The sequence below is a fragment of the Triturus cristatus genome, chromosome 8, assembly GCF_964204655.1.
Source record: "Triturus cristatus chromosome 8, aTriCri1.1, whole genome shotgun sequence".
NCBI classification, from domain to species: Eukaryota; Metazoa; Chordata; class Amphibia; order Caudata; family Salamandridae; genus Triturus; species Triturus cristatus.
Window position 1 is genome coordinate 1,314,789,681 of NC_140591.1, and position 24,168 is coordinate 1,314,813,848.

At 39.7% G+C, this 24,168-nt stretch overlaps 1 protein-coding gene across 13 annotated transcripts in view; it reads right to left on the reverse strand.

The window, feature by feature from the left end:
- The window catches only part of ROBO2 (roundabout guidance receptor 2), a 746,476-nt gene that overhangs the window by 127,211 nt on the left and 595,097 nt on the right, over positions 1–24,168 (reverse strand). For all 13 annotated transcript variants that reach the window (XM_085623038.1, XM_085623035.1, XM_085623037.1 and 10 more), the window contains exons 9-13: positions 11,677–11,882; positions 11,083–11,164; positions 9,055–9,220; positions 7,890–8,056; positions 2,026–2,147 (exon numbers count right to left, since the gene is read on the reverse strand). In XM_085623038.1, the coding sequence (XP_085479164.1) occupies positions 2,026–2,147; positions 7,890–8,056; positions 9,055–9,220; positions 11,083–11,164; positions 11,677–11,882 (743 nt within the window). The remainder of the gene's footprint in view (positions 1–2,025; positions 2,148–7,889; positions 8,057–9,054; positions 9,221–11,082; positions 11,165–11,676; positions 11,883–24,168) is intronic.

Genomic DNA, 24,168 nt, shown 5'->3' on the forward strand with positions numbered 1-24,168 from the left:
GAAACAGTTTAATCCTTTTAAAAATACCATATCATGTCTACTTGGGTGGTTTTTGGTGTTTTTTTTATCATATTGTAAGACATGATGTCTCTACTCTTAAAAATGTTTAGGAGGAGTAGTCATGTATATGTCTGTAAAACAGTATGTCTTTTTACGAGTTTGATAGTCGTAATATTCAATGTGTTGGTGTCAGAGTTTTAAACTTTTCAGATGGCACATCATAATGCCAGTCACCGTCCACTGGATTGTTCCTCATCACAGGATACTCAGTATAGCCAGCATATCAATGTGAATTATTTTCTAAGCCCGTTGTATGGTATTATAGCTGCATTTATGTAGCGCTCTTTGCTCTAGATGAAGCACCAAGGCGCTTTGAGGAATATTGCTTCACTACAATTCTGCAGCAATGGTAAAATATGCTCAAAAGATGTTCCTCCTCTAAAACATAAATTTGATCAAAACTTAAATTGTTAAATGCATTTAGAAAATATATTTTCAGAAGCCTAGTTTTAACTTGTTTCCCTTTGGCTGTATCAAGATGAGTTCCGCTGAACGCATATTTTTATGAGCCTGTACTGTTTTAGATAGCACGACTCACAAACAGGTACACCTCGCCTCACTGTTTCCGAGCCGAACTGTCTGAAAATGAAGCTCTTAGTCTGCCAAATAGCAGGTTGAATGAATTGACAGGGGCTATGGTTGAGGCCTTGGGCCTCATCATGACACCGCCTCTTGTGTGATTTTCAAAAATATGTGGTCTGTACCAGATTAGGATGACTGTACACCATGTCACAGTGACAAGCATGTACTGTGGTTTGGGGGAACTTTAAAATCCTATTTTTCCTATGTAAGACTTACACACCACAAAGATAATTTAGGTGTAGGACATGCTCTATCTAATTAAGGGACTTGATTATGAGTTTGGCAGTTCTTTTGTGTTCTTATGGTGGTGCCAAATAAGTAGGGCCCCCTTAGTTTTCTCACTGCCACAGGTTTCATGGTGGGCTCACCACCCTGAAATCTGTGGAAACTCATAATATGCGTGATGGTGCCACAGCAGCACAGCCAGAATATTGCATCCCTTAGACCACTGCGCCACCACAAGGGATGGTGCTCCATGGTGGTTGCAGTGGTCCTATGATGGTCCGACCGCCGTAGTTGTAATACAATGGTGAGTCCACTGGTGCGGCAGTCCCCGACCACCACTGCACCTCCACTCCAAGTTTGGCGGTCCTATGGGGCGCCAAACTCATAATTGGTCGCTGACTCTCTGTATTATTCTGTATTCTTTCAACTGCTGTTTGACTTACTCTGGGAAGGTGGGATAATGTGGAATGCTGGGTGCAAGTACAAAGTACGTCTACCTATTACAAGTGTTCGAATAGTTCCTTAGGTCATCGATGAGGGATGAGTCATGTGTAGTTAGAATAAGCTTCCTTTGAGTGTGAATCGTCACTGGAATCAAGAGTAGCGTATGCCAAGTGCAGGGTGTTCCATCAGTAATAGCACAGTGTGAAAATCTGTCCAGAAACAAACATTATTTCCACTTATCAGCACGACTAGTATTTCTGGAAATTACAGAGGTGCAACTCTAATAGTAAACAACGCCTGGCAATTGTTGGAAATGTCTCCAGCTGGCTTTTGCTGCAAAGAAGTGAAGTGGAAAATATATTCTGTTGGGAATATTTCAATATTTTTTAGACATCTTTTGAATTTAACAGAAAGGTGCTGCCATAAATCTATATCTGTCCCAGACAATTGCACGCTATTTACCAGAATTATCTAATTTCGGGCACTAATGAGAAGTCATTCAGTGTATATTTTAGTTACTTTTTATCTAAAGCTTTTGAAGGTTTGGAGTGCAGAAAATAACTGAAGAAAAAAAAACTACTGCCTGGAAACATGTATGCTGAAGCTATTGCACTAAGAAATAAGAATCAATCATGACAACTGAGGTCAGGAACGTTCATTTTAATCACGAACCGCGAACGAGCGGAGGATAGCAGTGCTTTATGGAGAACTTACCGTCCAGGTAACTTGAATAGTTGTTGGGGTCAATACAACAGGATTGTGTAGCCGAACAATTACATCACCCAGTTCTTTTTGTACTTGTCTGTGGTCTATTCCCTGTGCTGGAGGACTGATGTCTGCCAATAAACATATAAAGTGATGGTTCAGAAAAATACAGGAAAAAAAACATTGGCAAACAAATTAGGGTTAATTTTAGGCCACTATACAGTAACATACATTAGGACATTCACATCAGAGGGTTCTTTGCATCCTTTATCTGCAAAAGCATATGTCCAATTGATATTGATACGGATTGGGATTACAATTATGGAATAGCAATGTCGACACAGGTTTATTTACATTTCCTGAACACTAGACAGAGTCCAACTCTGTGGCCATGGGGTCAAATACATATCCTTGCTGTGACCACATTAGTCCACTGCAACATCAGACCTGGCATAAATATATACTGTTACCCACTGCACCCACACCAACCAGTGTTCTGGTTGGCCATTGAAAGTGTAGACCAGGCATCAAATGTGGTGGAACTAGCTCTGCTGGGGCAGTATACCATGTTTCAATCAGATCTCTGAAGACTGTAGGTTAAGCAGGAAAAGATTAAGGGTAACAGCCATAAACAAGTAATGATAACCCTGAAGCAAACGAAACTAAAGTCAACAGCCTTTCTCTTTCCACAATTTACAGCAATGTGACTCAGTCCCTGTACCGGAAATATGACTCTTGGCAAAAGCTATACTAGAATCTTGTTCATTGCAGAAGCTCACCATGGGGAAATACTTTTACGCAAATCTTATTTTTCTCCTTCCTTAAGCACTCAGGGCCGGCCCATCTACTACGACAAACAACAAAGAAAATCTCACCCTCAAAAATGCCACAGGACTTTTGGATCAGAGTATGTGGGATGGTCCTACCTCAAAGCAAAAAGTTTGCTATAAAAGATATTCGCATTAGATGTATACATGTAATGCACATACATATGATCCGTGCTATAAAAAGGGATAGGAAGAAGAAGAGGTAGATGTTGGTAGTGGGTACATCTTGTCCCAGTAAGGAGCACAGAGAATCGAGAAGACCAGGACATTCATGGGGTGAGGTAGGAGACTGGTGGTACTGAGGAAGAGGGGGTGCTCCTCAGACTGTATTGCAGTAGTGAGTTTATAATGTTATGACGCACTGCTTGATAAGAGGAGTCTTCAGCTGTGACATGAAACACCTGGGCTCATGTCTCCTCCACTCATTCATTTAATTTGTCGGTTCCATTTTGAAATAAAATCGCCAGCGCTCTCAGCCAAAAGCGAGGGGAGTAGGAGTGAACGGCAGGACATCCGCCATGAGTACGGGTGACGTCTTGCTAGACGCACAATATGAGATTCAGGCAGAAAATACATTATTATTAATCAAATTTGACCATTACATCAATCTTGTCTCACTAGATTACATACACGTAAAAGAATAACAAAAAAACTATTTTTTTCCACGTGTTGCCTGTATAGCGGGATGTGCAGTTTAGCAACATGAAACACTGCACATTGTATAATTTTTAGGTACGAGTGGGGAACTAATTTCCTCATGTCTCACGCTTTTTTTTTTTTTTGCAGAGTTTTATATAGCGCGAACTTGACCCGAATCCAATCAGGTATCAGAGTGCTTTACATAACACCAGTTACATTACATGAGGACACACATTCATTTTTTGTTAGGCACAGGGAGATTAAGTGATTTGCCCAGAATCACAGGATGTTTAGCGTCATTACTGAGACTCGAACCCAGTTCCCCCAGGTCCGAGGTCGAGCGCCCTAACGGTTAGTCCAACTCCTCTCCTCAACCTCCCATCGAACTTTCTATATTTGCGCAAAACCTTTCCAGACATGTAGACTTTCTTTTAAGAGTACCAGGTTTGGCATCTTTAGAGTAAAAATGTATACATTTCTAAGCGGGGTATGTTACTGCCTCAAACAATGGGCCTCAGCTTTTGATGTTGATGGAAGTAAATCTCCCAAAAACTCTACAGTGGAAACAGTTCAGACAAAGTCTGCGAATACTCCCAAATGTGTACATCCCGTCAAAACTTTCAGCACGTTACCACACACAATAGGTGATTTATACACACAAAAAACCTCCTTGTGTAAGGCGCCTGCAATCCCCCCCAAAAATGACATTTGCATGTGCAAGTCAGAGTAAACACTGAAATAGCTTTGCGAATGAGGCCTTTACAGTTATTTTAACAAAATACCAAGCGTGGAAACTGGCAACTGTCCAAAAAACAAGCCCAATCTGCTACAGTGAAAGAGAGAGAGCACATTCCTCCCATGCCGAGGACTCGACACTCATTTGCATTCCTGTTTTTCTCAAACGTGTATCACCATCTAGGCTTCTCTGTCCAGGAATTTAGGAAACCATATCTAGAGAGACTATCTGTTTGCAAGACTTTCTTCTGCTAAACTCTACTTTCGCATCTCTTTCTTCAACATGAGGCGAAGGCAGTGCCCGCTGCAGACCTGACCGCAGAGCTTTCCTCGATCATATTGAGAAACACAATTAACTGTTAAATGATGTACAATCTTTTTTACAGCCTCGACTGTTAAACACTAAGCAATCGAGTGCACACAGGACATGTTCATTTTGTGATGACTAGCAAACGTTTTGTTGGTGAAAGCCACAAAATAGAACACCTAATTGTAAACTGCTGGTGAGAACTATTGTATGGGAAGTCGTGTTATGCAGTCCTTTAAGTGCATAGTTAAGGGCCAAATGCTAAACAATTAATTTATTTGCAGCATGTAATGTCACGAGTCAGCAGAAATCAATAGGAAAACTGCTTTATTTTTATGCACAGAAAGTTATCTTTAAGTATTCTGTGTTTCTCATTTGGATCTCATGTTATAATCAAAAAATCTTCTAGGTTCATCAGGATAAAAAATGTACATTCAGACCCAAAAACATGAGCATGCTTACCACATTTATTCAGTAAATTACCATAACTATGTAGGGTTTTTGAATGAACTGAAGCCTCTGAAACAAATACCTGCCTGTCTTATTGATCAGCTAATTGAAGTATCAATCTGACAAGTTCAGCTGAAGATTTGTGTGTTAACAGACGGATGTCGCTGCCCGCTTAAAAATGAAAAAAAACAAATCCCGCTGGTCTTTACAAAAGGCTAATTCATCCATTAAGAACCTTTTTCATCCTGATTATTATTAAAAGAAGCACCTGCACTTGGCTGAGCATATCAGCAGCTACTTCTTCAGTTAATGGGATTTCACATTTGCAAATCATTGTAATTACCTACAGATTATTCATTAAAGTATGATTCATATTATGGGGCCACCTGTTTTATCACTTTCTGTGTTGTTGAAAGCAGTTATTTAAGGTATCTGAGCGAGGCGGTAGATAATAAGGCATTACACTGATAATGCAGAGTGTAAGCGAGAAGGCTGAACTTCAGTTTCACCGATGCGGATGTTTTTTTTAGAAACCTTTCATGGTGCTGCTCATAAAATGATATATATGAAATGATCTGCACTTGTCAGTCATTTCATGGCATGAATCGCAACCCTGAAGCAGACAGCTGGCACTATTCACTCAAGATCCCGCAGAGATTGGGTAAGCAAGGTGCTCACATTTCTCAGAAAAATGTTGTTAAGTGCCATTCAAATCACACTGATTTTTAAAGGGCTAATGTAGCAGAGCAAGATGTATTGAGAAGGGCATTCATTTAATGTCAGTTTCAAGGATGGTATTCGGTCACGTGCATAGTGAGGTAGCACTCATGTGCATGTCTTGTAAATGCATGCCTGGTTTATAGTTATATACAAATGCTTTTTTTTACAGATGAGCCTAAAGATACCAAGGAGGGTGCAGGATACACAACAATATGTGTAATTCAGAAACACCATGCCTCACACATTTTGATATTAAGATTTCCCAAGAGAGCACTTGTGTTCAGGTAACATGATTCTATGAGCTTGAACATGCGGTAACAGCGACGGAGGATGGGAAGTAGAAAGTTTTTTTTTTCTTAGCTATCTAGGCATTAGGCAAGTCTAGTATTTGTGGGGTTAGATTACCTTCTGACGTATTTACGTGAAGAACAAGAAATGTTTCTTAAAGAGGAATCTCTCTTCAATGGGGGGAGGGGGGTTAGGAACAATATGTGACCCCTCTTGGACTCTTAGAGAAAGAGGCCAGAGGCATCTTGGACTGCTTTTAGTGACTGAGTATGCTTGAATGGAAATTTAGCTGTGCAGCATAGTCCACTGTATAAGTACCTCTATATTTCTAGGGGGGTTAGTGATGGACATATGAACCCAAAAGGCTTTACTTTTGCAAAAGCTCTGAGTAATCTTGTTTATTGTTAGCTCATACTAGATGGGAAGTTTTAAAATGAAGAAAGTTAGGATAGGCAAATCTGTGGATGAGGGTTCAGTGCCAAAAGGCATTGTAGTTCATTCTTCCCATGGTCACCATAATTATGGTATAGGTTTAGACTAGCTGCTGTGTTTTTGGTTTGATAATTCTCTTGCCACACTGGCTCCACAATCTACTTAAAATACTTCAGGTGTGGCTTAACACTGAGGAATACACCTAGCAAAATCTAATTGATCTATTTTAAGGTATTCACTGCAGTATTCATGCAATTAAGAAATGAGAATTGTTTGCAGAGAGTGAATACTTCCCTAAAGAAAAGGGCAGGGTAAGGGCTTTGTCTGCATCCGGAAATACAAACCACATACATACATAAAACCATTCAACAGGTTAGTAAGAGTAAGCCATTCTTTGTCTTAAAAAAGTTTTGCTTCACCAATCCATGTTTACATCACAGACACTTTTAAAAAATTAGGCCTAAAACTATGCTTGGTAGATACTACTCACCTACTCCGCTTCCTGCCTCACTTCACCTTTTGTAACCCACACAAACCACCCTCAATCAACCTTGGAACTAGTAGCAGTATCTGTCATCAATAAACTAGCAAGCAATAAGCCAACGTGACTTCCGCCATCATGCTTTCAATTACACCTTAGTGTGATTAATGCTTCTACAAATACTATGTCCCCTGCCAATGACTCCTACTAATCAAAACCACAGTCCGAATCCACCACAAACTGCATCTTAACCAAGACAAACAAGAACCCTCCTGTGTTTCTCCTGCCACTCAAGAAAAGAACAAAGCACACCAAATTGAGTTGGTTGATACCATAAAATGTGTTCTGCTTATCATGGTCCTAATAGGTACCTGGAGTATTTCATCCTCTAAATTAATTAAAATGTATTTGTTCACTGAGGGTTCTCCACCACCCACATTTGCAGGGATGAGAAATATAGTGTCAGAGTATCTCTAATACCGGAAACGTAATGGAACATGGGTGAATCAAGTACCAGAGTTTCCTTTCCTTTCAATGTCTACTGTTGAAGATTGAATCCTTGTACACATGGTTGCTTAGGCCAACATAATTAACAGCACCACTGGATAAAACATACTTTTTGACATTTGGCGATGTCGACATGCAACCTTTATCTTTCTACCTTATGCATTTTCTAGGGAAATCTGATCTACACTGGAGTGAGTGTTCGATATAAATGTAAATTATTGTATTTAATCAAGATGGGTGCACTAAGAGGCAAAACCAAACAACCAACAAAGGAGACATACAAATGAAATTTAGATAGCATCATATTTATATTTTATGACCAGGTATTAAAAAGAAAAATATGCAGTTATGAAGAAAGGGAAGTGTGTACTTTAACTGCCTTCATAGGGCGAAGTGAAAAAGGTTATCTAGTTAAATGTGAAGTAGAAGCATTAATAATTTAATGAATGGATAACATAACACACTATGTTTTTTGTAGCACAATTACCTTGCGTCCGCACAGGATCCGACATGGTGCTGGGGTCACTCAGACCCTGGTTGTTGATTGCTCTCACCATAAAAAGATATATAGTGTTGGGTCGAAGTCCTTTTACTGTATAAAGTGTGGTCTTCACATGGTTAGCCACTGTCTGCCAACTGTTGCTGACTGATTGACTGTTATTGGAATAAACCACAAAGAAACACCTTAAGTTCTGCTTGTTAGGCTTCTGTATTAAGTTTCAAAATAGAAGGATTTGTTATGCTTTGAAAAACGCAATATAACATTGTTTTGTAAGATCGGGTTAGCAGCAATCCCACATGACAGACTCAAAAAGCATACACGTGTCAAGATCTCTAATAATGCATGTGTATTTTCTTATGATCAGCAAAAGAGCACCCAAAAAACACACAATTTGCATCCTTGTCCCATTACAAACTCAACCCATACATAATACAGTCCCCTCCATTTTAGATTTGTTCTATGACACATATTCAGTGATCTTAGAAGTCTTCCTGAATAACACCCCAGACTCCGGCTCCATTTGCTTTATCACTGGAACATAGTTCTCGTGCACCTATGAGTGTCACCATCATTGTCTTCATTAAAAATCACACACAAGGGGAAACTGCTTAAAAGAAAATCTTCAACGTTCTTAATTCAAGTTCCAGCTTTAAAAAAGCATTTAGCTTATGAGCAATATTCTGTAAAATATCCCCCATTTCATCCATTCCAATTCATATATGTATGTCTTCCATAAGATGCTTTTTGGAGTGCTTTACTGCATTTTATGGTCAATGTCATAATTCCTGATTAGGACGCTTTCCAACCAACTAAAGAAATTAAAATGCAAATGTTTTTAATAATATGTTTTGATACGGTGTTCATTATAATATGCAAGCATTACTTCATGAATCACAGGATATTTTTCAATTCATTAGCCCCTTGAAAACATTTGTCGGAGTGTAATATTTAAGTAAAGGTGATAGAGATAAGCTCCACTTTGTGCTTTCAAAATTTTAATAAACATCAAACTAAAATGATGAAAACATGAAAGACCTATTAATAAGTGCACAAGGTTAATAGCAACAGGCGGTGATAATACCAGACAATCTGAAGCTAAATGTCAGCTACAACAAACTAGGAAGTGTCTGGGATGACATAGTTCACATACCTGAAAGCTTCAATGATATATGAGTTTACTGGCAGGCTCCCTGGTGTACCTGCCTGCCAGGACAAGGTGACACTGTTCTTCGTAACATCAGTGACTTGAGGTTTGGACGGTGGCCCAGGAAGGTCAATTAAATCATAATTTTTATTGAATATTGCTGTCCCTGGTTCTGTAAGGATTACAAAGCCATAGATCATTTTATTGGAAGCCACATACCAGAGTTTACTAACACAAGCTTAGTTCTATATGCAATACATTAAAAATAATATGGAACATTAAGATTCACTCCTAAAAACCAGTACTAATAATTTTCTTTTGTGCTTCTATAGGAAAATCATCATATATGATTTCCTTTTGGGTTGATAAGAAAGGACACACACACCTGCTTACTTTATCAGGGATCATCAGCGTTGCTTTGTTCTCGCTATTTGAACAATCATTTGGTTCAGGCCCAAGAATTTACAACAGTGAGTTACTGAGTTCCATTGAATACTATTGGTGTTGTTATCTGTACAAGCAAAGAAGTGAATTATGGTTTCTTGTGTACCTAAAATACTTGAGGGTTTTATGTACAAAGGGGCAGACCCCTCACACTCTGATTGCCCATTCCGGAATGCAAGTGCAAAATAATATAAAAATAATAACACAATTTAATTTGTGAATTTTAATTTACACCACAATAATACTGAGCAGGTGCCTTTAGTAATGTACCCCAGAGCTGCAGGTAGGTCTATCAGTTAATGAGCTTTTTAAATATATGTTTTACTGACTTCAAGTACTGTACATTGGTGGGTTATTTTGGGATCAATTCCTTCTCTCTGATTTGCTACTGTTTTTTTAAAGGTTCCAATGGAAGCAATATTTTAGGGCCAGCTCTCCTTGGTTTAGATGTTCACTTAGTTATCTACTAAGTTTTACCACTTAGGAAACGTTAGACATGTTTTTCTTTATTCTTTACCACTCTAAATTGCCTTGTTATCTTCCCTATGGCTCTAATGCTGTTTTTTATTTAAAAGGAAGACAATCAGGAATTTATTAGCAATGATCTTCAATTTCTCCTTGTCGCAGGAGCAACATAAAAGAAGGACATTTAAACTTCTTTAACATCAGTAAAAATCTTCCTTTGCCATATTGAATATTTGTATCTGTTGATCCTGTTCTTCAGCTCGGAAAGTGTCAATATGCATGTTAAAATACAAACATTTCATCATCTTATTAAAATATCAGTTGCACAGCCTATCATTCTTCTTTACAGTGCCCTCCCCACCCCACTTGGGTCTTATATACAGACCTTTTGAAGAGGTAATAAAGATTTTAAGTTTATAGTAAAGAGTGCTTGGAATATGTGACAAAAGTAGTCAAGAGTGAACTATTCAACAAATTAATTAGTCAGTTTACTTTTTACAAAAGGTTACATCTCGCCTAGTTGTCGGTTAAGCCATAATACCACGCCTGATCCCACCTACTTTCTCCTTTCATAGACTAAAAAAGTGTGGCAGTTTGGTTCTTGTCTTTTGACATACTACATACAAACACATACAATGATAACATTGTGCGCATGTGTTAAAACATATCTCTCTCTGTGACAAGTGCAGTCAGTCTATTCATGCAAACACTTTCATTTTAGCTCAGCCTGTAATATTAAGACGTCTCTATGGAGATGTCATTACTTTGTGCCAATTGTACTTTGCAAGGTGAAGGAATGCCATTCTAAGATTCAAGCAAAGGTTCACGAGGATGACAATGGAGTTCATAGATCTTTGAACAAGTAATGCCGACAGAGTTAATCAAAGAAGGAAAAATCAATCATGATGAAATTATCTCTATAAAAAATTATAAATTTCTCCCAAAAATGACTGCAACATTTAGTCAATATGTGCTAAATAAACCATTAATAGAACTGCTTATAACATTAAATATTACTTTTTTAATTGCCATGCTCCTTGTTGGATACATAAAAGTCACATGGGCATAAAAGCATTATAATTTATTAATTATAATATGGAATTCAATCAAAAGAAATCACTGTACCTGCAACATCTAAAACAGCACTCCACGAGGTCTCCCCGCTTGAACTTGTGGCCACACAAGTGTACGTGCCCGAATCAGAGGCCTGCACACAAAGAAGATAATACAGGAGAGTTTCCATAATGTTTATATTTGTTCTTTTGTTCAACCAAGAAACCTCTTGTAGACATGCACATTTGCCAAAGCATACCATTGGTAACTGTTTCTACTGATGAGAGTAACCATCACATTATATACCCATGGCACAAACACACAGAGATCCATCAATGTTTCCATGGGCACAAAAAAATATAACCCGCCCCCACCACCACTTATGAATATGTGCAAATGCTTTCATATTTTCATAGTAGGAAGCATAATGCGCACGAGGAGAAACACAGATAAAGGACAGATCCTGGATGTGTTAAATTGCAGGAAATCCATTTTCTATATTCTTTGGGAATCTTGTGCGTTTGTCACATGTAAGCCTGTGTTTTATTTAGTAGGAATTGTGCATGAAAGCAACATTTTTAAAAGCATGGAGCCCAATTTGTGAGCACTCATCGTTCTGATGAAGGACGTCCTCCATGCAGTACATTGTAGGTTGTGTAAACTCACCCGTAGAGCCTTGATCTGCAGAGAACCTTGCTCCAACATGGAAATTCTACTATCTCGTCCCAGGAAACTGAGTCCTTCCTTCAGCCAACTGATGCCTGGGGCTGGTTCACCAGTTGCTTTGCACTTGAGCACAGCAGTTCCATCTACGGCCAGTGTTTGATTGGTTGGACCCTGAAGGATGATGGGTGGAGGTCTATCTGTTGAAACTAAATCAAAGCACAAAACATCTCAAAAAGCCACCCTACTTTTTTATCGTTCGTTGCTGCCACAAACAACACACTTTCAATTATGCCATCTATGTACTGCAATGTTTTTAAATAAATACCTTTTATATTTTATTTATTTATTTAGTTATAAATTTGTGTATATCGCAAACAAGACCCAGGAGGGTTTCAGAGCGCTTAAAGTTGGGGTAGGTAGGATACTAAAGAGGGACAGGTGCAATTGTTACGTATAGTTTCAAGACGAGAGCATGATAACAGCACGATGCAAAGCATTTAAAAACAAGACCGGACGGATCCAATAATAGAGAAGAATAGACAATGTACACAGTACCAGTAAGATCAAAGCCTGCCAACACTAATAATCACCAGATTACACAAATGTAAAAGACAACGATTGGGTAATGGGAGAGAAACATTCCATATATATATATAATACAAGGATGTGCAGTGGTCTGCTCACACTGTTAATCCCAGGAGTATAACTGTGTAATGGACAGTCATAGCATCGGAGAGGAGGGCGATTGCTATGTTATTTTCACCATTGTGTATAAAATGCACAGTCATTGAAACTTCACAAATTACAACATAACATTTGCTAAGTACAACCTAGTGATATAGAGGGTTGGGACAAGTGTTTGACTAACCATAGCCTAAGAAACCTCCTAAACTTTCAAATCTCTGATTTCATGTTAGGAACATGGTTAAGCGTATCTAGGTCTTGAGATTGATACATAGAGAAGCACCTCCTCAGTTTATTGCAAGGCCTGACAAGTAAACCAACAGCTAAATTTAGAATACATAAAATCCAGAGAACACTATGAGTGATAATCCTGGTTTCCAACAGAGCTCTATTGAATGGGTAGCCAGTAGAATGAACCCATGATGAAAGAAATATGGTTGTACTTTGAGGGCCAAGTAACCCTCATGATAGCTGAATTGTGCACCAGTTCAAGATGATTATATACATTATGTGCAGTCCCCAATGCTGACATAACTGCATCGAATTGCAGTAATGTAGACTGTACAATGTCACATGCCTGGTCTGATTTCTTGACTGCCTCTTCCTTTCAGGGCCCAAACATGTGTTTATTGCCAAAGCAAATCCAGTTGTTTCACAACCAAATCTCCTTTTATTCAAAACAATTAAGCCTACAGATGTCTCCTCGGACTGACAGATTATCGTAATTTGATTTGGCAAACCTTTTAGCTGTGCAAATAATCTCCTATAATTCTTCATATATTGAGCCCAAACTCATAAGGTTGTAAGTGCATTTTGATAATCAAATACTTTGACAGAGGGTGACTCATGTTTCTGTCATTCTAAGTTTCACATTGTGATTCCTGCTTGGACGCTTGTCTGGAAACACAAGCATTTTATGCTAAAATGCATCTTTATTCGAAAAGTACAACATATGCTAAAGGTTCTTGGCACTCCTGAAATAACATATTTGCAAAACAGACACTACAATCAAGGTAGGAAAAAAGAACAAACACAGAAGAGTCTTGACATGCACAATAGAATCAGTCAAGGCTCATAAAATACATACAAGTGCAAGATTTTTAAAAGAAGCAATAATAGTGTTCAAAAAGCCAGAACTAAAGATTGCTGTGGAAGTTCAGTAAAGAGTGTCCCTGCTGCATAGCTAGAAGAGCATATACAACTTTAGCTGCGGCTACTGAGAAATCAGTGTCTTCAAAAGTAGTAGTCTTTGTCTTAGGAACATCCAGTAAGATGTGCTGTGTTGGGTGAAGAGGGGGAATAAGTGTACAAAGGATGGATTTAGAGGTATGAAAGTCCAGGGTTGCTTGGTTTATAATTATGTACATAATTATCATGAACCTGAATAATTTTCTGGGGCTTATAAGGAACCAGTGCAAAGCCCGTAGAATATGTGCTGATAAAGTCATAGCAGTTGTGTCATAAGATGAGCTGTGGTCCAGTGTTTTGTAAAAGCTGAAATCTCATTAACGTCTTGACAGGGGAACCGCGCTAGATTATTATGTCATAGTCCAATCTCAACTGGACTACCGCTTTGACAACTGAAATGCGATCAGTCAGAATATATGATATAATTTGTTTAAAGATTTTGACCTATGAAAACCAGCAATCATAGACTTAGAGTGTCCAGGGAATGTAAAAACTATCATGCAGAGAATTAGGGTTTCCAGGATAAGATAGAAATCAAAGAGTATCCAGGGAATGTTTGAAATCAGTGTGGCATTCTGGGTTGTAGTCCTGACTTACAGGTTTAGGTGGTGAGCCAATTTCCTCTGGTCAGATTTCTGGGTTCCATTTGGTAAAGTTTTGTTTTTGTGGTTAACAGTTCAGCTTTAGCAGAATTAACTTGAGAAAGTTGGAGCCTTCCATCATCTGACCATAGAAAGGGAGGACAAAATGTTTTAGCTTTGTCTTTGTTTAAAAACTCAAAGGGTAATTTGGCATCATAAGTGTACAAATATATTTCTGAATGAAATAGTTTCGGTAGCTTTGACAATGATAACATACATATGTTAAAAGGAAGTTTTAATAGCATTGAACCCTGGGGGATTCCACAGCTAGTAGTCTTAAGTTTGGAGCTGTTTGCTGGTAGGGAAACTGTTTTATATTGCTCAGAACTTAACCCATTCCCCAGATGTGTTCTGTAATGTCAACTTCTACGAGTCTTAAAGATAATGTTGTTGCTAAAAAAGTTAAAGCCCACTTAGAGGTGTAAGAAAACCAGCAAGCAAGCACATCTCCATCCATTATGCGCCTGAGGTCATCCAAGACCAAGGGGACATCAAGTTTAGTAATACGTCCTGGTCTAAAGCTAATTTGAAGTGCATTTAGCAGTGTTTCCCAGTGGATATATGTCTATAACTGGGTAAAGACGCACTTTTCCAGAAGAATCCCTAAGTAGGGTATCAGGGAAGTTTGGAAGCAGTTGCTCATTTCATGTGATGACAGGCATGCCATCCTTAAAAGTGGCTTAATGATTGCTGATTTCTATGCTTTCGGAATTATGCCACTATCAAATGAGCAGATCAACAGCCCTTGAAGAAGAGATTACCTGAACAGGGTAAGCTGTTTTTATATTATTCTAGCTGGACAGAGGGGAGCCAGAGAGCTAGAATGGATAAAGGCCCATTTTCAGTAATCGTTCGAAATTGATACATGAGACTTCTACTTGTCAGGAGTTTAAGACATGGAGGAATTATAATATCAATGGACTCAACTATGGATCTGGTAGTAGAGCAATTCTGATTTATTGGCCTACATTTTCAACCTTAATTCCATGTCTATTGGTGCCATCAAGATATCCTAATAAAGATCTCCTGACATCTTAACCAGATATTTTATTCATGTATACATTATTTTGTCCAGGATTGTGTTTTTTTAATAAATACTTTGAATTTAAACTTGATGATCAATATTTCAAACAAACACCACTTTTTAAAAAACATTATGCATACTGAGAAGCAATTCGAGTTATCTAATACAATAAGGGCCAGATTATCAGTTGGCCAGCAAAGAAGGCACACTAATACTGTGTGTGGTATTATAATACCAAGAGGTACTGCCACCTCTCTGAAAGGTTATTACAAGTGTGAGAGCAGAAATGGGCAATTTCATGTGTGCTCTGAATACCAGGCCATTTACTGCATGTTTTTCCGTATTTCAGGTGCTTTTCAACTCACATATTCCACCTACTTTAAGCAGGAGATAATACAGGGTGTAGTACTGCCCCTGGTGAACTGCATCATTACGCAGGGTGGTACTGCCACAGAAAACGTGTGGAAACCTGCAGAACTACCACTCAATACAATTATGACAAGACCTTTAAGCCTTAAGTACTGGTTCTTGGACCTACTGAAACATCCATATTTAATGTTTGTTGACAATCTTTTCGAGTGCTTAGGTGTTGAGCTACACAAATATAGAACATGTAAAAATGTGTGCATTTTCCTTGGATACCTTCATTCTGAAACGCTTAGCAATGAGGAGAAATTGCCATCCATAGTCAGACAGCAAGAATAGTTATGCATATATTTTCTATTTTCGAATATTCCATTTATTTACTCAGAGAGCCTGTGTTTATAGATGTGTGTGCTTTTGCATTGTGGTAACCCTGCTATTGTGATGTACAGTCAAGCCTGTGAAAGACCCCTTGTAGACTTTAAGTTCAATAAAACGGTGCTGTCCATCTCCAGCCATAAGGGACTGAATAGCAATCAATGGCCACGTCAAGAGAGGAAGGAAACGCATGACGTTGTTGACTGCGCTGCGTGGAAGACGCGCTCCAGACAGAATGACTGGTGCGCCCAGGTAAACAACAGCGGCTGCCAAACCGCTGCATATTCCCTGAAAGAAATGCACCCATTGCTGTGCTCTGACACCTATCATGTTCAGGAACTGCATTTAGTATGTTTTCATCAGCGGAGGGACATCAATCATGTCTGTGCTTCGGTCGTTTCGTTTCAGGGAGCACAGACTGATTAAAACAATCTTTCCTCCGGTGAGGACTGTATTAGTCCTAGGACGCTCCATCACCCCGCGCGCTTCAATAATGCATCCATGAGCTGCTGTAGTCAGTCCTACCTACAGCCTAGACCAGGCGTTGCGGATATCAACCATAAAAATGAATGATATTGAGAAATTCAAAGTAAGGCAACACGGGCAAGAAAAGCCAACAAGAAATAGAAAATGCACTTCCTCTGCCTCTGAAAAGGCCATGGAAAGCACGAATTAAAAGTCCAGGTTCCCCTTTTGCTAACACGTTATTTCCAAAATCAGTCGGTGAACAAAAACATCTCCCCCGCCATCTGTTCAGTAAAGAAGTGCGTGTTTTTCCAGACTGCTCATGTGTAAGAGACACAACAATTTGCTGACTACGACTCTTTCACTTATGAATACAGATGCAATGAAAATGCGGCTGCAGCTTTTCATAGCTCTGATCAGCAATATCTCTGTAAAGTGAGTGAAAATATCCTATCTTAGGATTCAGTAGCTTTGATCCATTGAGTAAATATTTGTGGGCTGATCTGAAACATCTTTATTTACTTTGTCTGTGAGAATTGCTTTGGTCAGGACTCAGCCCAGCATTACAAATACATGATGCATGTATAGAAGATCACTTTATTTATCCAATTGGCTCAAATGCATATAGTTATTTTTGCAGTCTTATGTAGTGTGAACTTTGCCCAAGGGCATTGGAGCGCTTTATATGAGCACCAACTACATTGCGCAAGATCAGATTTCTTTTTTTCACAAGGAGATTAAGTGATTTCCTCAGAATTTTAGGATGAGGAGCCAAAGTTGAGACTCAAACCTGGTCCCCCAGTTCTAAATTAAGCAGTGCTGGCTGTGCTGCCACATTCTCTCCCCCAAGGAGACAACATAAGTACATAGGAGCGTATAAAATATTTTGCGAGAGCAGAGACAAACTCTTGATTCATAGAATAAAGAATTGTACCCCAGTTAATGGAGTTCCTTTATATGTAGGTTGTGCTAGTGTGGTGTAGCCTCACTTTTTCCTCACAAAAGGCTAGGTGAGTGTGTCTAGTGTTCGTGTATTGTTCTATTGGGAAATGTTGCTCAACATCCACACATTCGAAAGTTTAGGAGTATTCAACAACACTTTATGAGTAGTTCCCTACTCTGGAAATGAATGTAGATGTTCTCGTGGTAGTGGAGCAATAAGTGTGTTGCAAGGGGGGCCCGGGAGGGAAAATATTGAAATCCAACAGTAATGTAGGGAACAAGGTTTTCTGAGGCAAAAATATTTTTTCTGAAGAAACAAGCGTGCATATGCAAATATACTTATGCATTGATTTCATACACAGAGCATTGCGTCCTCCAGATGGAAATGCTCACACATTTGAGGATTCATGGGTAGATATGCTCAAGTTATTGGAGAGCTTAATAATGCATGGATGTACTTATAATTTAGAAAAGCAGTTCTGTTATTAAAACATGAATTAACTAAGAATTTTAGTTACTAAATTAATAAAACTAATAGCTATCAATTTCAGATTATGATTCCAATGCCTTATCCACCACTTTTTATTTTTATTTTTATTTTACAGAGTTTTATATAGCGCGAACTTGAACCGAAGGTATCGGGTATCAGAGCGCTTTACATAGCACCAGTTGCCTTACATGAGCACACATTCATTTTTTTTGTTAGACACGGGGAGATTACACGATTTGTCCAGAAGAGTTCACCAAGCAGTCAAATTGGTTGGGCGAGCCTGGTAGTGCGGCTGCTGCGGAGTGGAATAGAGCGGGGGCGACGGCGGGGGGTGAGCAGCGATTTTCTCGATTCCCTTGGCAAACTCCTTTTGTTGGTAATCAGGAGAGGGAGAACGGATTGCAAGGACCTGGCCGACCACCGCAATTGCCCCACAGATAGAACACTGTTACACGCTGCCAAAACTGCTGAGTGGAAGTGCGGGTCAAGAGCGGGACCGGAGAGGTGAGGCAGCGAGGGAAAAGGTTGGTGGTGAGACTGTGGTGCGTGCACTCCCTGTGTGTACACTTCCCGCAATTGAGCAGCACGAATCAGAACACTGAACACTGAAGATAAGCGATTTACAAGCACTGTCGCAGGAAATTTGATTTTTTTTCCCCCCAATTAAGTGATTAAGCGCTTAACTGTGTGGTGGCAGGAATCAACCAGGCAAACTCGATACCCAGAGAGAGATGACTTCTAGGAAATTACGCTCAGGGCGTGTGCTCTCCTCCTCACCAAGCCATAAACTAAGAAGATCATTTAGCGGCACTAGACAATCACAGCATCTCTGCTACAAATCCCACCCTGTTATAACAGCTGTGGTCCAAGTAGGCCAGACGTTTAATTTTCATCTTGTAACGCCTTCAACCTCTTCTTCATTGCCTCTTGCGGATTAGCTGGAACTTCAAGGGAGCCATGCTGGGTGCCAGGTGCAGTCTAGAGGAGGGCCCCGGTCTCTGGATCAGATTACTGAAAGAGTGGAGGATGGCTCCAGTGAGCAACCGTTTGACGTACCTCCCGGTGCTCGTTTGGATTCTGATCTTCTTGCCAGCCAGCAGAGTCAGCCAATCACCTTATTAAACAGGACAAAGCAGTCAAGAGATGACAGCATGATTGAGATTATATCGGTTGTTTCACCAGCTCGGGCGGACTTCTATAAGGGATCAGGCAGGGACGGCGGCCCGGATAATCGCCTTGGCGCTCCCATGGTGGAGAAGGCAAATTTATGTGAAGAGTCATAACCAGGGGAAGACTTTACACTCCCGGATATTGATATAGAAGCTCAAAAAGGGGATCGGGGAGACCATTTTGACTGTCGGTATATGGACAATCAGTTAATGAGGTGTCACAGCGGAGAAAATACTCCAATTGTAAGCTCGTCTCCTAGGCATCTTTCTATGCCTCTCTTATACTGTAGCACAAGTCATCTGATTAGTACCTCTATGGAGTCTGCCCATGATGTATTCTTGCCTGATTCTCAACCGAAATGTGGAAATGAGAGAGAGGGTGCGCCCTCAGAATACCTTGTTTGTATTGAAAATATTTTAAACTCCATACTGTCCTTATTAGAAAACTCTGTACTGAGTTCTGACCACATATTGGAAATGATTTCTGTAATGCTATTTGAAGTGCAAAAGGTAAATAAGTCTGTTACCACTAAACCTATCCATACGATCCTCCCTCAGATGGGAGAGCAACCAAGTGATAGGCCTGCACCTTACCTCCCCTCGGGAGAGTCAAGAGACGTCTCCGTACAGGAAGGAACTCCTCTTTTCTTGGTGCACCCCATGGCTCCTGTATGTAATCTTTAAAAGGAAGAGATATGTTTAAGTACATTATTTGAGGAGGCCGAACTGAGTCCCCCTTTGGAGAAGTCCATCTTGAAAACCTTCCCTCTGTGTAAGAAGGGTAGAATAGGGGGTGCCGGAAAAATTGAGAAAATCAGGGGCCATGTCAAGCAAACTAAGCGGAGGGGGAGGCGTCAATCTCTCCTACTACCACTCAGGTGTACTCCCCCACTTTGCTAGGGAAGGGAGGACAGAAAGTAGGTAAGAGGGATAGCCTAGTATCAAAACATAAAGGGGAAAATATAAAAAAGAAACATAAAAAAATGAGAAGATTCTCCAAAAAGAAAGGATCAAAATTGCACTTTTCCCGGTTTTTGGAAAGCCAGATTGATACCCATTTAATAACGGAGAAGGGAGGCGCTAAAACATCATTAGCAGATGGCAACCCAAGAGAATCCATCAGAGCGACTATGGCATTAACTGGGAGTTTGGGGAACTCTGGACCGGGAGTATTTCCTCCCACCCAGTTGTCGCAGTCCCTCCAAGTAATCCATCCCTCCTCTAATGAGTTAGCAGATCCATCGGGAGGGGAAATACAAATTGGTTATGGGGTCCCCTCACTGCAGACAGGGACTGGGACCATAGACTCCACTGATCCCCGGGTGGACGGTAACCTAGAGGGAGGGCCCCAAGCTCCAATTATCCCGCAGGTTGGGCCGAATAGAACCCATATAGGAACCTCATCTCCATCTGATAGAAACATTGGGGCCCCAACTCTTAACACGGTTTCATACTCGAATATCCAACACTAGGGTGGGACACAAGTTGCCAGTTTTACGGATAGGGTCCCTTTATGGATTCCCTGGAGAGATGCCCCAAAGAAAACTAGTGGGGTACGGACCGGTTTATCTCCCTGGGTGGATTTTATCTGGCTATTTGACAATGAATCCACTCCACTTGGCACACTACCGAGATTTTATCACCAAATAAAGTAAAAACAGATAAGCGGGGGTTTCTTTTGCTTGATAGCATCAGAAGCCTAGATCTTGTTATTCTAAATGGGAAAGTGCCCGCAGACAAAACAGCACATTTTACCTTTCACTCTCAAGACACTCAGAGCCTTTTAGACTATGTGGTTGTTTCCTACCAAATGTTTGGGGCTTGTGATGATCTCTTTGTCTGCCAGGCGATATGGAGCGACCATAGCATAGTGGGTATGACAGTGGCTTTTGATCTACCCACACTGGATTTGGGGAATGCTGGTCAGGGCATGGCCACCTTTAACAAAGCAAATGGTCGGTCCTTTTTGGATGCAAAAAACATGTTTGAACTAGGCTCGATTGTGAAGATGGCATATGTAGAACAGCAGAGTTTTACTCACTTTAATATTATACCCTTCTTTAAGGCTCAAATGGAGAAGATTTGTAATTTAAGCTCTACATCTTCTGAACCTCACCTGTATAAACAGGATATGTCCCATATGACATCTTTAAAACAAGAAATAAAAAATCTCGTCCGAAAACAGCATATACATTTCCTCACTGGTCGGCAGCAGGAAATCAATCACCTTAAGCGAGTGAAAAGACGTTTTATGCTCAGCAAAAAAAGAAGGGAGCTTGATGCTAAATGGATTGGGCTGAGGGAAGCCGCACGGGCCAAAGACTCAAGAAAGTATTGGCACTTGATCGCGGAATACTGCGACTCAAGGCAGAGGGCTCCACCCATACCAATTCCAGAAAAGGACTGGGTGGATTACATCTTCCTATTATATGGAAATAATAGCCCAGTTCCTGCCGTGATGACCGATGGGGTTAAACCCACGTTTACTGAATTTACTGAATTTGGCCCCCTGTCAGGAAAGGAAGTGGTAAGTTATATAAAGAATACAAGAACCTCCGGCGTACAAGGGCCGGATGGAATCTCGATTGCACTAATTGAAATAGAGCCAGAAGCATGGGGTGATTTTTTAGAGCCACTTTTTGAATATTGCTTTCTTATTAATAAAATCCCCTCCTCTTGAAGGGGAGCATTATAGTCCCCCTGTATAAAAAAGGACCAAAAACGGTGTCGACTAGTTTTAGACAGATTGCCCTCCTGGATGCCTCAGGCAAATTATTTGCAAAAAGCATATTATGCCATCTTTAACAATGGGTTTATGATCAGAATATTTTTCCACCGGAACAAGCTGGTTTTAGAACGAACCTTGGATAATATAGCGGTTGTTCAGACCATTGTAGAGAAATATGTTTTTTCCAGAGGAATGCCAATATATACAGCTTTTATTGATTTCTCCACGGCGTTTGACAAAGTGGACCGACAGATGCTGTGGAGAAAACTTGTCCTCCTTGGCATACCATATCATCTTTTGGGTCTGGTTATGGAATTGCATACAGACACCTGGTGCCTGGTTCTGATGGGAGGTTCGAGGAGGTTATCATGTAAAATTAGAACGCATAATGGGCTCAAGCAGGGTTGTCTATTAGCACAAGTTTTATTTTCTTTGTATATTGCTGATCTCCCAGCCGCTCTGAATTCTGTAAGGGGGGATGCCCCCAAAATTGGTACAATGCCCGTCGGCTCTCTATTATATGCAGATGATGTTGCAATATTCGATCTAATGCCTACTGGCCTGCGACGTCTGCTGGATGCCCTAAGAAAATATGCAGAGGCTCACTTCTTGAAAATTAATATCGCAAAAAGCAAGATTTTTGTTTTTCGTAAGAAGGGGCTTAGAATAAGGAGATGTCTAAGATGGATGCTTGGTTATGAAAGACTGGAACTGGTTGACTCGTACCTATATCTAGGAAAGGTTTTTTCCAAAACTGGCCGAGATTTGGAGCATATTAAACACTGTGATAGTAAAGCTGTCTCCCAGGCAAGTGCATTAAACAGATTCTATAAAATTTGCGGGAGACGCCATTTTGACCATGTTTTATCTGTTTTTAAGGTCAAAATCCCTCCCTCATTAATATATGCTGCCGAGGTGTTGGACATGAATTATTGGCTTTCTTTTGATAAGGCGGAGGGACGAATCCTGCGTCAAATTTGCAATTTAAACTCTTTGGCAGCCCCACATATACTGCGCCTTGAATTTGGATTAGTCACGTCCTTCACCTTACCCCTGGCAGCGGTTCTTAGGTGGGGTAACTCCCTCATTTTGGGAGAGGAGGGTACACTTAGGGCTGCCCTGAGAATATACATTTTTGACACGCTAAAAGAACAATGAACGTTTGTTAGGTCTTTTGTATGTGCAAATGATACATTCGGTCTTAGTTTGAACTCCGCTTCACTCATGTCTAAATCTGTACTGAAACAGCTTTTAAAGAAGTTGAGATCCCCTATCAGTTTAGCGAGAGACGCGGCCTTAAGCCAGTCCAGGTCCAGTAATGAGGCGTTCAGAGGGAGTGCTTTGGGGAATAAACCACAGTCTTATTTCATTAGGAATATCCCTCACGGGATTAGAAGTCTGATACTCCTACTGAGATTCAATTTGCTGCATCTAAGAGATGTCACTGGTATCTGGGATAAAACACCTAGACAGAACAGAATTTGTGAATTGTGCCAGCTGCAAATCCAAGATCTAGATCATTTTTATTTGTATGCTCAAAGTTGCAAAGTACCAGGCGAGTGTTGTTAAAGCCAGTTTTTTATCAAATTTAATATTCACTCTGCCCAGGCGGCACAATCTTTGGTTTTGTCCCCTCCGAATGATATGGTTTGTTTTAAGATATGAATGGGTAAAAGGGAAGGGAAAAGATAATTAAAACAAAGTGTGCAAAAAGTTATATAGTAACTCTAGATAATATCCCAGTGCTGCATTAATGGAAATATATATAAAGATAAGAAAGAAGCTAACAATTTTTATTTACAAAATATTTTTTCTTTTTATTATATAGTATTTTCTATGAATAGATAAATATTCCTATAAGCTCTTAATTTGTTGATACAAAAAGTATGTACATAGACAATAATGATTTCTAAAATGACTGTGTTATTTGAGTGATACACAGAATTATGTACATATTCTGACAAGTAACATAACCAAAAGTATATATATATATATATATACATGAAACAGGAAAAAACCCTAGTGATGATGACTTTCTTCACACTTCACACAACGCGTTTCGGCTAAGCCTTCATCAGGTGTCCGTTGTTTGTGATTTAACTAAACAAAAACAAATCAGTTTATTTACAAACAAATTATAATTATCTAGAGTTAATCACTGTTAAAACTCAACTAATGAGCTTATAGCACACATATACATATTTAGCATGATACAAAAAGTTTAAGATTCCTGACTGTCAATGTCAATTTTTTTAAACATTTCTGCCTATTTTTTAGGAAATTTTCTTTTACAGTAATTCAATTGTCATGACATAATATCGATTGGTTGGTCATTTGATTGCTTTATGTATTTAAGCACTATTTACACATCTCTCAACATGTCGATATAAGAATTTTATTGGTCGTTATTTGATTGCATC